Source organism: Perognathus longimembris, chromosome 7 (genome assembly GCF_023159225.1).
Source record: "Perognathus longimembris pacificus isolate PPM17 chromosome 7, ASM2315922v1, whole genome shotgun sequence".
NCBI classification, from domain to species: domain Eukaryota; kingdom Metazoa; phylum Chordata; class Mammalia; order Rodentia; family Heteromyidae; genus Perognathus; species Perognathus longimembris.
In genome coordinates this window covers 15,892,857-15,905,011 of record NC_063167.1, presented here as the reverse complement: position 1 = coordinate 15,905,011, position 12,155 = coordinate 15,892,857, and the positions used below count along the sequence as shown (strand labels likewise).

At 43.9% G+C, this 12,155-nt stretch overlaps 1 protein-coding gene across 2 annotated transcripts; it reads right to left on the bottom strand.

Annotated features, from left to right (window-relative positions):
* Window positions 1–2,193: 2,193 nt before the first annotated feature.
* Window positions 2,194–9,411, bottom strand: Pdik1l (PDLIM1 interacting kinase 1 like). 2 transcript variants are annotated; one of them, XM_048350566.1, is made up of 3 exons: window positions 9,237–9,411; window positions 6,329–6,630; window positions 2,194–4,090 (listed from the first exon to the last, which is right to left on the bottom strand). In XM_048350566.1, exons 2-3 carry the CDS (start codon window positions 6,611–6,613, stop codon window positions 3,350–3,352), a joined length of 1,026 nt encoding a protein of 341 aa, XP_048206523.1. In that variant the 5' UTR covers window positions 6,614–6,630; window positions 9,237–9,411; the 3' UTR covers window positions 2,194–3,349. The 2 variants fall into 2 exon arrangements, with proteins under 2 accessions (XP_048206523.1, XP_048206524.1); XM_048350567.1 differs by lacking the exon at window positions 9,237–9,411 and adding an exon at window positions 7,912–7,932.
* Between the last annotated feature and the right edge of the window lie 2,744 nt (window positions 9,412–12,155).

Sequence of the window (12,155 nt, the reverse complement as noted above, 5' to 3'; positions counted from 1 at the left end):
AGTGCTGATGACTTTTTTTTGACTATTTTGTCATGCTGGTGAATTATTTTATAGCTGCTACAATAGTTTGATTGATAACATTTTACAATGAAAAACAACAATAACAAAGAAATAAACAGACCAGCAGAAAGAACTATTTGTGTGCTATTTATCTGACAACGCGTACTTCATCATAGTGACAAAGTATCCCCTAGCACCAAAAGTCTACAGGAACCCCATCTTTCTAAGTGACAACTAGTGCAAAAGAACATTCTAGAAACTAACTATACAATCCTATACTTTTTTAACGGGACACAGCTGCCTATAAGCTTATTTGAAGTATTTGGTCTTTTTTTCAATTAAGACAAATTTCATAAAACACTACAAACCATGGCAAGAGACTCTATAAGAATAATTGATTACTGAGTACCTATTATGGGCAAGGCACTAATATGCACAAATTCTTGACTGAATTTTTCCTCTAGCAAACATCTGCAATTTCCAAATATTGCCAATCATCTTTTATTTCTTTCTTTTCATGAAAAGGCGTGTGGCTAAATGCCATTTTGTTGTGTCATTTTATCAACTCACCTTTAGTGCTGAGCACACACACGAGGTACTTAATAAAATACCTTTGACTGACAGAACAAAGATATACAAGTAATTTAGTATCATTTTGCTTGGTATTGTAGGCTATTTCTGAATACAAAGACTCGGGACAATTTTAGAAGAAACTTCTTGTGAAGAATTAAAGAATTTTACTTCACAGGTAAAAATCTTTCAAAATAAATTAAAATTAAGCTTGGGAATGTAGTTCAGTGTAATGTGCTTGAATAGCATATATAAGGACTTGGATTTGATCTCCAGCACCACAAACAAGACAAAAATAAATTATACTCATTCCTTTACATGAGGCAGCAAGATCAGAAACTTAGGAAAGCTATGGCTCCATGTTTGAAGAGCAAGTGAAGTACTGGCATACTTTCACCTATCAATCAATCTGCTGAATTGCCACATCATTAACAAGACATTAGACTTATATATTTTTTCTTATTTCTAGTAATGCAATACCCTTGGTCAGACTTGTGCTAAACTAAATGACCCAGAGGGTCAATTACCAGTTCCAGTGTATTTCTACCTAATGTCCAAAAACTTTTTTTCCTTTTGTGGTCCTGGGGATTAAACTCAAGGCTTCAAGCTCTTACTACTTGAACTACTGGTCCAGAATTCTTATATTTAATATTTTGAAAGTGGCGTTACTTTTTTCATTGTAAGAGGCTTAAATTCAATAAAAATCTTCATCCAAATTTTAACCTTCCAGATTAGTACAGTCTAGAAATGTGCATACTTCGATTTTTGTGATGTTTTACCTTTTGATTATCACCTCCCCATTTCACCTTTTGCTTTTTTTTTTTTTTTTGCAGTGTTGGGGATCAGACCAAAAATTTTGTGCATGGTAAACAAGCATGCTACCACTGAGCTACATCCCCAGCTCTTTGAACACATTTTTAAATGTGGGGAAAATGATGATAGTAATATCATAAAAGTTATGGGATTCAAAAAAGCTAAGGAGACTATGCAAACTATCAATAATATGCTAATACTACTAGGTTTGAATTTTGGATTGTAATATTTAATGAAGGTCCTAGTGGGCTGGGGTGTAGCTCAGTGTTAAGAGTGTTTGTTTAGCATGTGCAAGGCCCTGGGTCAATGCCAATCACTGAAAACAAAATTAGTGCTTTATAAAGATTAATCTAGATACAATGTAAAATCTTTTTACTCTCACAGGCTAATAATCTGGTTTTGGAAAGCAATCTTTCCTTAGATTTTTAACCTGCAATTACAGGAAGACAAACTGGAGACAACCATACAGTAAAAATTAATTCTAAGAGGAATGGTCTCCTGGTTTCTGACACAGACCGTAGCAAATGACTATAAAATCAGTAACTTGTATACTTAAAAAGTAGTTGATGCCACAGTATTTTATCCATTTGCCAAACTGTATATGTGTCACTTCAACTTTAGTATTTAAGACAACTATTATCACCCACTGTCTCAAATGATACAGAAAAAGAGCATTCATCAGTGCCAAAACAAATTCTGGGGCTGGGAATATGGCCTAGTGGTAAAGTGCTCGCCTCATATACTTGAAGCCCTGGGTTCGATTCCTCAGCACCACATATATAGAAAAAGCTGGAAGTGGCACTGTGGCTCAAGTAGAGTGCTAGCCTTGAGCAGAAAGAAGCCAGGGACAATGCTCCGGTCTTGAGTTCAAGCCCCAGGCCTGGCTAAAAACAAAACAAATTCTAGGATCTGAGAGACCATACCAGGGCAAGCAATGAAGGTAGAGCTCATTTGGTTTCTTCTACTTTATGCTCAGGCTAAGATAAAGCCTTAAAACCAAAACTTAGTATATCAAGTATTATAGCTCATTAATAGCAATGTTTTCAGAAACAGAAGAATCCTATGTTCAGATTTATATCAGACTGTAAATGTTCAAGTACAAACATGTCCTAGCACAGTGGTTTAATTAAATGAACATCCAGTTACCTAAAGCAGGTATGAACGAACCATCAACACCCTTGCCAACCTGCTACCATATGAACGCATGACTAATTAAACACTAACAGCTATAGGGCACTGGAGATCTCAAACATGATCCAGCAGCTCTGAATTGCTTAACTTCAATTAAGTTGAACCAGTAATTTTAGACCTTCCAAAATGATGTCTTTGAAGAAAACTGTATAGTATTACAAACCAAACCAAACCCAAAACCTTAGTATGTTTTCCTTAGAAGGGCAGGGAAGGAAGCTTTGTTAATTTTTTTCATCACTGATTTTACCAGCAAATCCCCAAACCCAAACCTGTATCAAATAACTTAAACAGAAGTGGCATTTTCTTCATATGGAATGCAAAATGCACACATTCACATACTTACATATACATAAATATATACATATATGTTTCCTTTACAAAGTTTCAAGGGTTGCATTACCAGCATGCAAGCCTCTTCTTCCATCGAAATGCCTAATACTGACAAGGAATGTCTAAAATACTTAAAGGAGACATAGTTCCAGAAAACCGGATTCTTCTCTTCTTGGCTCTTAAGAGAATTTTCCTGCCAAATTTCTAATGATCATTAAAAAAAAAAAAAAAAAAAGACACCCACATTGGTAACACACATTCAGAACATACTAATGGCCTGCTTGGATTAAGGAAAATAAGGGGGCAAAAACCCCCAAAAACTACCTCACAAAAAGTCTAAACCCTAAGAAGGTGGAGTTTAGCTTTTTGTGTTCTTGTTGCCATATAATGTTTTATCACTTAAATCAGAAGCAGCATTTCACCCAAGACATTTGCAAATAAGATGTCACGTTTCCCAGCTACTATCCTTAAATGCAATCTGTACTAATCTGAGTTCTAGTTCAAAAGCATCGGGACGATCCTGAGGGTTGGCAGCCAGCATTTCCTTAATCAGTTGTTTCATTCTCCCATTCATAGTTTTTTTCTTCACAGGAATAAGAAGTTCCATTTTGGGATTTTCCAGAAGTGCCTCCCCAACAGGCACAATTTCGGTTCCTTGTTTTACATAACTCCCCAAGAGTTCTTTCTTTGTCTCCGTGTCTATGAATGTGATCCTTTCCAGCATTGCCCAGATGATGATCCCCAGAGCAAAGATGTCGGCTTTCGCTGTGTAGTGTCCTTCCCATACTTCCGGAGCCATGTAGAAATCCGTCCCACATGCCGTGGAAAGAAAACACTTGTTCACACTGACAGGTTCTTCTGGGTTCTGTCCAGATGCCGAACAAACCTTACTTAGGCCAAAATCAGCCACTTTCAGTGTGGGTTCCAAGTCACTGGTATCCAACCTGCTTTGGGAAATCAGGATGTTATCAGGCTTCAGGTCTCGGTGGATGATTTGGTTTTTATGCAAGAAAGCCAGAGCACTGCTCAGTTGAAGCATGAAGCTGGTGTTAGTTTTACGATTGGGTTTCCTGGACAACAGATACTCGTTCATGTCTCCTCCATCACAAAAATCCATCACAAACCACAAATAATAGGCGCTTCTGGGATCAAAGGCAATTTCTCCTTTTAATGAAGTCTCTACAAGCTAAGAGGAAAAAAATATTAGTATAATCTGCACAAGCTATACAATTTAGTTATTTTAAAAAAAGAACAATAGATTCAAAGGTTGTCAGTCTCTTATTTTGTTTTTGTGATGCTGGGGACTGAACACAGGGCCTTGCAATATGCTGTCAAATGCTCCACACTGAGGTAAACCCCAGTCTTTAGTTTTAGGTGGAAAGTCCACAAATATTTTATTTGGCCAATGCTTTCATACGTGCATTTTTTGGGTAAATATTTTTGTTTATTTGTTTTGTTTTTGTTGCCAGTCCTGGGGCTTGGACTCAGGGCCTGAGCACTGTCCCTGGCTTCTTTTTGCTCAAGGCTAGCACTCTACCTCTTGAGCCACAGCGCCACTTCCGGCTTTTTTTTTTAATATATGTGGTGCTGAGGAATCAAACCCAAGGCTTCATGTATATGAGGCGAGCACTTTACCACTACTCCATAGTCCCAGCCCCGGTAAATATTTTTAATTGTTATTATAAAGGTGATATATAGAGAGGTTACAGTTATGTAAGTCAGGTAAAGAGTATATTTCCTAGGGCTGGGGATATGGCCTAGTGTCAAGAGTGCTTGACTCGTATACAAGAGTATATTTCCTTTTGGATAATGTTACCCTTCCCTTAATCACTACCAGTTTTTCCCACCATATGTGCATTTTATTGTAAACTTCAGCACTTCACAATGTCACATTGTCCCTAGTGTACACATACCAAATCTATATGCCAGGAAGTGGCACTGTGGCTCAAGTGGTAGAGTGCTAGCCTTGAGCAAAAACAAGCTCAGGGACAGTGCCCAGGCCCAAAGACTGGGAGCCCAAAGACTGGGAGAAAAATTGCAAAGGTCAGTTAGAATATTCTAACTAAAAAAAATCAAAACCAAACAAACAAATCTATATGCCAAAAAATAAAATGTATTTGAAAATAGTTTTATTTTCAAACATATCAATTTGGCTTACATTTTCTCACATGTCAATGGAGCTAAACTATTCATCATCTAACTCATCATTTTATTTACCTGGGAGACTGAGATCTGAGAAGTGCAGTTCGAAACCAGTCCAGGCAGAGAAGTTTACAAGACTCCTCCAAGAAGACCTGGGTTCATTGGTACATGCCTGCTGTCCTAGCTACAATAGGAAGCCTAAAGTAGGCAGATCATGTATGGCCCAACATGTACTCAGGCAGGGAGCAAGACCCGATCTCAAAAATAACCAGTGCAAAAAAGAGCTAGGAGCATAGCTTAGTGGTAGTGCCCCTGTCTAGAAAGCATGAGGCCAAATTCAAATCCCCCAGTACTGAAAGACAACAAAACACCAAATCAACATTGATCATACAGTGTACTTTTCATAACTATGATTGAACAGAAAAAAAAAATCAAAGCTGTTGAAAAACAAATAAATTGGCAGGTGCTGATGGCTCATGCCTGTAATCCTAGCTACTCAGGAGGCTGAGATCTGAAGGTTGTGGTTCAAAGCCAGGCTGGGAAGGAAAGTCTATGAGGCTCTATCTCCAATTAACAACAGAAAACTGGAAGTAGTGCTGTAGCTCAAGTGGTAGAGTGCTAGCCTTGAGCTTAAAGTTCAGGGACAGCACCCAGGCCCAGAGTTCAAGCCGCAAGACCTACCAAAACAAAACAAAACAAAATAAAACTGATTACTTTGTGTGTATATATGTGTTTTGGTACTGGGACTTGAATTTAGGGCCTGGAAATTGTCCCTGAACTTTTATGTTCAAGACTAACACTCTACCACTTGAGCGAGAGCTCCACTTCCAGATTTTTTGTTTTGTTTGTGGTTAATTGACAATAAAAGACTCACAGACTTTCCGGCCTCTGCTGGCTTTGAACTATGATTCTCAGGTCTTAGCCTCCTGAGTAGCTAAGATTACAGGCATGAGCCACCAGTGTCCGGCTTAAAACCTCATTTTAAAGCAAACATCTATTCTATTCTTGACACAACTCTATCTATTCCTAACTATAAAATATCTGCATGTAATTATTTAGGTTTTTCATGGGTTTTGTTGAGACAAAGTCTCTTTTGGTAGCCCAGAACTGAACTCACTAGGTAGTCTAGGCTGGCCTCCTGCATACTGGAATTATTGATATGTGTTACTATAGCCAGTCAATACCTGCATTCAAAGGGAAAAGTTCACCCAACCCTTTCATTCCTCTTCTTGCTCACAAATGTTAGGTTCAAATGATCTTTTTCCTACCCAAAGACACATACCTGTAAGTAAAGGGAAGAATTAGAGCCATGGGACATCTTTTGAACCATTCCGTCTTTCTGCAGGACACACTCCTCCAAGTGAATCACGTTTGGATGCTGGCTCTTGATACTACTCAGTGCCCAGAACTCTCGCAGGGCCAACTCTACATTTTCAGGGGCGTGGCATCTGATCTTCTTCACTGCCACCCGGGCAGAGGTCTTCCTGATGACTGCTTCATACACAACACCGTAACTGCCTCGGCCTACCTCCCGTATTAGATCGTACTTTGGCTGGCTACTCACCATCTTCAAGGTCGACGTTTCTGGAAAAATCAACAAAGTAAATGCTCTGTTGAAATTAAGTATAACTACTGGCTTATATTCCTTTTTGTACACTTTAGTTATCTATTTTATTTCAGTATGTGAAGGATATTTGTTATAACTTGGGCAAATCTAACTTGAATAATAATAAAGGTAACATTTAGGACTTACCATGAATCAAGAATTCTTTCAAGTACTTTATATTAAACTCAATCCTCACAATAATCTTATGAGATAGGTAGTATTATGTCATTTTAATAGATGAAGAAATGAAAGCACAGAGTGGGTAAATAAAAAAACCAAAAGTCAAACAGCTAGTAATCAATGGGGTTGGGATTTGAAACCAGCCAATCTGGCTCAGAAAGCCGTGACTTAAACTACAAAATTGTTTCTTATATGAACTACTGGAAAATGTTAGTTAAAAAAAATAAAGCCCCAAATTCAGCAGTTATATGTACTGATCTCAAAAAGACTAACAAAGAAGCAAAATCCCAGCTCTCCTTAAGGCATACACATAAAAAGTTATAAAACAGAAGGAAACAAAGCAAACCTCTAAAGCCAAAACACTCCTCACAGCTAGATGGCTTATGTTTATGAACTGAAAGTAAACCATATCATTCATTGAACTGAAAATATTTCATTGTATTATTTAAAAGCAAATGGAGCCAGGCACTGAGATCCTAGCTACTCAGGAGGCTGAGATCTGAGGATAGAAGTTCAAAGCTAGCCCAGGAAAGTCCAGGAAACTCTTATTTCCAATTAACTAGAAAAAAAAAAAAAGAGCTGCAGTAGAATTGTGGCTCAAGTGGTAGAGTGATAGCTTTGAGCACAAACACTCAGGGATGGTGCCCAGGTCCTGAGTTCAAGCCTAAGGATTACTGCACATGCAAATAGAGTTAGGTGTGGTGATGCACATCTGCAATCTCAGCACTCAGGAAGTGGAGGCAGGAGAATAGGGAGTAGGATGCCAGCCTGGGCTATATAGCAAGACTCATTCCTTCCTCCCTGCCCCCCCCCCCCATGACTTGGTCAACCGCCAAGCCATTAATTTTCAGAATTTTTTTTTTTTTTGCCAGTAATGGGGCTTGAACTCAGGGCCTGAGCACTGTCCCTGGCTTCTTTTTGCTCAAGGCTAGCACTCTGCCCCTTGAGCCACAGCGCCACCTCTGGCTTTTTCTATATATGTGATACTGAGGAATCGAACCCAGGGCTTCATGTATAGGAGAGAAGCACTTTTACCACTAGGCCATATTCCCAGCCCTAGAATTTGTTTTTTATGTTACTTTATTTCTTGCAAGGAAGTTTGTGGAGAACTGTTCTCCTTTGTCCCCTCTTTTTTTTGTGTGTGGGTATCAGGATTTGAACTCAGGGCCTCAAATCTTGCTTGTCTTTCTTGCTCATGGCTGGTGTACTATCACCTGAGTCACACTTCCAGCCCTGCTCTTGGCTGGTTGGTTTGGAGGTGAAGTACTGCTGACTATTTTGGGCCATCTGGCTTTGAACCATGATCCTCAGGATCTCAGCCTCCTGAGTATTAGCTAGGATTATAAATGTGAGCCACAGGTGCCTACCAGAACCGTTCCTTTAAAAAGGAAAGTTACTTTGAATACAGATACTTTTTTGTTGTTGTTTAACAATAGCGACTTAGTTCTAGGTCATTTTTGTTCAGAAAACCATCCTACACATCAAGGGGAATTCTGACAAAGTTCTTTGGCATTGGGCATACATCATTTAAAGGCACAAGCATAGAGCCTCCACAGAAATGTCAAGAGTGTTGAATGCAGGATCTAAGGGTGCTTTCTCACTTCCCATTGTACACTGTAGCCATGGGCAAGAAAAGTGACTGGAGACTGTACAGTATTTACACAGCATTTATACTGACTATACAATCGGGGAAACCAAAAAGTGACAGCCTTAGAGGTTGAGATACTGGGAACTGCTGAGTGCACAGCACAGACTAACGAAAAACGACTGCTTCAGAGATTGCTGTCAGTAGGTCCCGTTTCTTCTAATTGGTCACCCACCCCTTCAAGTTCCTACAGTGCTTCCTAGTGTCCGACTTCCTGCTACAAAATCTGAGCAGCAACCTGTCCTGCTAGACGTGCATCGCTGGCTACAGTGTGTTTATTCCCCAGTGCTCTGGTCTCGGTCACAGCCCCTGGCAGGTCCTCGGGATCTGAGTCTCACGACAGCACGGGCCATGAGAGCTGTCCGTTCAGGTGCACTGGCCCGGGCGCCGCTGCCCGCAGTGCTGGCCCAGCGCGGACACCGGCCGGTGCCGGGGACAGCGGTGCTGCCCGCCCCGGGTCGGCCATCAGCCGACCAGCTCGCTCCTGCCTGCGGCTAGCGGAACCCTGGGCGGGGGGAAGCCTCCCCAAGTCCCGCCGCGACCTCAGCTCCTCCGGCTTGCGGGCGGAGGGCTGGACTCGGGGAATGTCCCAAGCTGGAGCGGAGGCCGCAGCCGGGTCCGGAGGCTCGAGGAGCTCCGGGCCTTCCCCGGGAGGATTCCGTTGACAGGTCTGTGACAGGCCTGGTGGGGACGGAGGAAGGTGCAGGCCGGTCGGCTCTGCAGCAGGGCGTCCGTGCCATGCGGAAGAGCCAGATTTACCTCAGGGCAGCCGCCGCCGCTTCTCCCTCCCATGGGCTCTGCAGGCCGCCATTATCGTGCAGCTCGCGCCTCGGCCGCCGCCGCCTCCAGTCAGAGGCCGGCGCGCGCCCCCGTGGTGCGCGGACACACCCCCTCACGCCGGCCACGCCCACAACGCCTTTCCGTAGCCCCGCCCACCGCGCGCGCCCGACGCCCTGCCCCGAGCGCTAACTTCGCGGCTCTGCGGGAGCCCGGAAGTCGCCGGAGGTGTGCGCGCCCCGGAGCTTACCACTGGAGTCCCTCCCCGCAGGGGTGACCGGTCCTGCCGGGGCTCGGTCACCCCTCTGCGGCAACAGGTGCACCTGGCCCGGGGTGCCTGAGAGGCGCTGGGGCGGCAGGCCTGGGCCTGGGCTTGGTGCGCGCGCAGCCGCGGCCTCGCCGGTCCTTCCCGCCCTCCTCCGACCTACCGAGCGGCGGGCTGGCGTGCGGAGGTCCCTGGGGCGGGACGCCCGGTGCATCTTCCGCGCGGAACGGAGGTGTCTGCGGGCGGCGGAGCTCGGCGGCGGGCTCGCGAGGAAGCGCGGCCCGAACCCGGGAGGCTTGGCGGGCGCCCCGCCGGCTGGGAAGCTGCACCTTTTGTTCGAGTCGCTGAGCCCTGATAGCGGACGCCGTGGCTGCCGAGGCGGTGGCGCGGCGCTGGGTTCGATCGTGTGGGAAGGCGCCGTCCCCTGTCCTGCTGGCGCGGTGGTATCTCCCTTAAAGAAGCCGGAGCCTCATTGTTCCTGACCACGGGGATCGGGGCGCCCTGCCCCGCGCGGGAGGGAGGGCGCGGTGGACCCGATTGCGGCGCCGCGCCTTCCCCCTCCCTCCCTGCCGGAAGGTTGGGATTCCGGCCGGAGGGCGCCGGGGAAGGCGCCGCCGTCCGAGCTCCGTGGGTCCGGGGTGACAGCTAGGACCGTGGTCATCCGGGTGGGACAGTCAGTGCGCGCCTCGGGCCCGGGAGTCGTTCAGCCTCCGCCCGGCTGTCAGTCATATCGGAGCGCTGCTCGCTTGACAGCCAGCCGGGGTTGACAGTCACTCAGAGAGAGACCAAGACCAATCGGCCGTCCAGTTAGCTCTCCAGATCAGTAAGCATCTGCCAGAAACGTCCATTCCTTCCCCGATTATTCTGCACCTACCGTTTGGTAATGAGGAGGTACGATGCACAAAGAGCCTATTCTACTGCGCTCCAGGATCAATCATTTCACTTTCTGTCTTCCATTTATGGGCCTTCTCCCGATTCTGGGCCTGGGTTAGGTCTTTAGAGAAATGATCTCATTGAATCCTAACCGAATTCTATGAGCAGAGACTTACCCCGTTTTGGGGAGGAAGCTGACCTCAGCATTATTTGACCAAAAAATGTAGGTCTTGAATTTCCACCCTCTCCACTGGTGTACCCTTCTGCCCCTCCCCCTTTCTAAAATATAACTCCAAAAATTTCAAGGTATTCACCTGAAATCCTAACACTTGGGAGGCTGAGGCAGGAGAATCATGAGTCTGAGGCCAGTCTGGAGTATGTAGGAATGAACCTACCTAAAAAAAAAAAGAAAGAAAGAAAGAAAGAAAGAAAAAAGAGTTGAGATTGAAATCCATACCCTCTACCCCAAGATAGGCTGGCTCCATAATCTATTTAGTAGATATAAATCTGATGGGACCTGAAGATTAAGTAATTTGGAGTGTTGAGGATATAGCTTACAAAGTGCTCTGTGAATACATTGTAGGGCTGGAAAAAGGTCCCTGTAAAGTGAGCTTAAGCTTCAATAACTTCAGAGTAAAGCTGCCCCCTCCTGGACACAGGAACCTTGCTTGTGATTTACCATGTTGCCTTTTTCAGAGCCAGTAGAAAGGTGAAATGATATAATTTACCAAGAAAGTTGGCAAGACCTAGCCACCATACATAGGGACTTACTTTCACCCAGGAATCCTAGATCAAATCCTGGACTTTTAGGAACTCATCTCATAGTTTTAGAAAGAAATACAGAAACATGTGCATAAGGCTGTTCATTATGACATTAAGAAGTAGCAGAAAGCTGGGCACTAGTGGCTCATGCCTGTAATCCTAGTTGCTCAGGAGGATGAGATCTGAGGATCGCTGTTTGAAGCCAGCTCAGAAAAGTCCATGAGACTCTTCAATAAGAATTTTCAGAGAAAACCAGAAGTAGCACTGTGGCTGGCTCAAGTGGTAGAGCACTAGCCTTAAGCACAAAGAGGCTCAAGGACAGTACTCAGGCCCTGAGTTCAAGCCCTAGTACCAGCAAAAAAAAAATAATAATAATAATAAAAGCAGAAAGACGGAACTGCTCACATATTTAATAATGCACTGCTTTAATCAATAGTAAATGCACATAGTAAATACTGTATCTCATCAAGTGATCCAGTTGTCCAGAGTCAACTTTGGTAAAACTGGGGAAAGGAGAACATGGACTGATAGATTCAACTGAGGTGTTACTGGATTTTCTAGATAGGTGCCGTGGGGACATAGTACTTATAAGAGAGAAAGGCGTTTTCATCTTCAACAGTGCACCAATGTATCCTGGATAGAGTGAGATAAGGTCTAGGACTGGCTTTAAAATATTCCACAAACTGGTGGACACTAGTGGCTCATGCCTGTAATCCTAACTATTTAGGAGGCTGAGGTCTGATGATCTCGGTTCAAAGCCAGCGGTGACAGGAAACTCCATGAGACTCTTACTTCCAGTTAACCACCAGAAAACAAGTGGTGCTGTGGCTCAAAGTAGTAGAGTGTTAGCCTTGAATGAGAAAGTTCAGGGCAGTGCCCAAGCCCTGAGTTCAAGCCCCACTACTGCAAAAACTATAGGAAAAAGAAAACCAAAAAAACCCTGCACCAACATAGCAATAAAAACAAAGAGGAAGGTTGGCAAAATAGTGATAATTGATTAA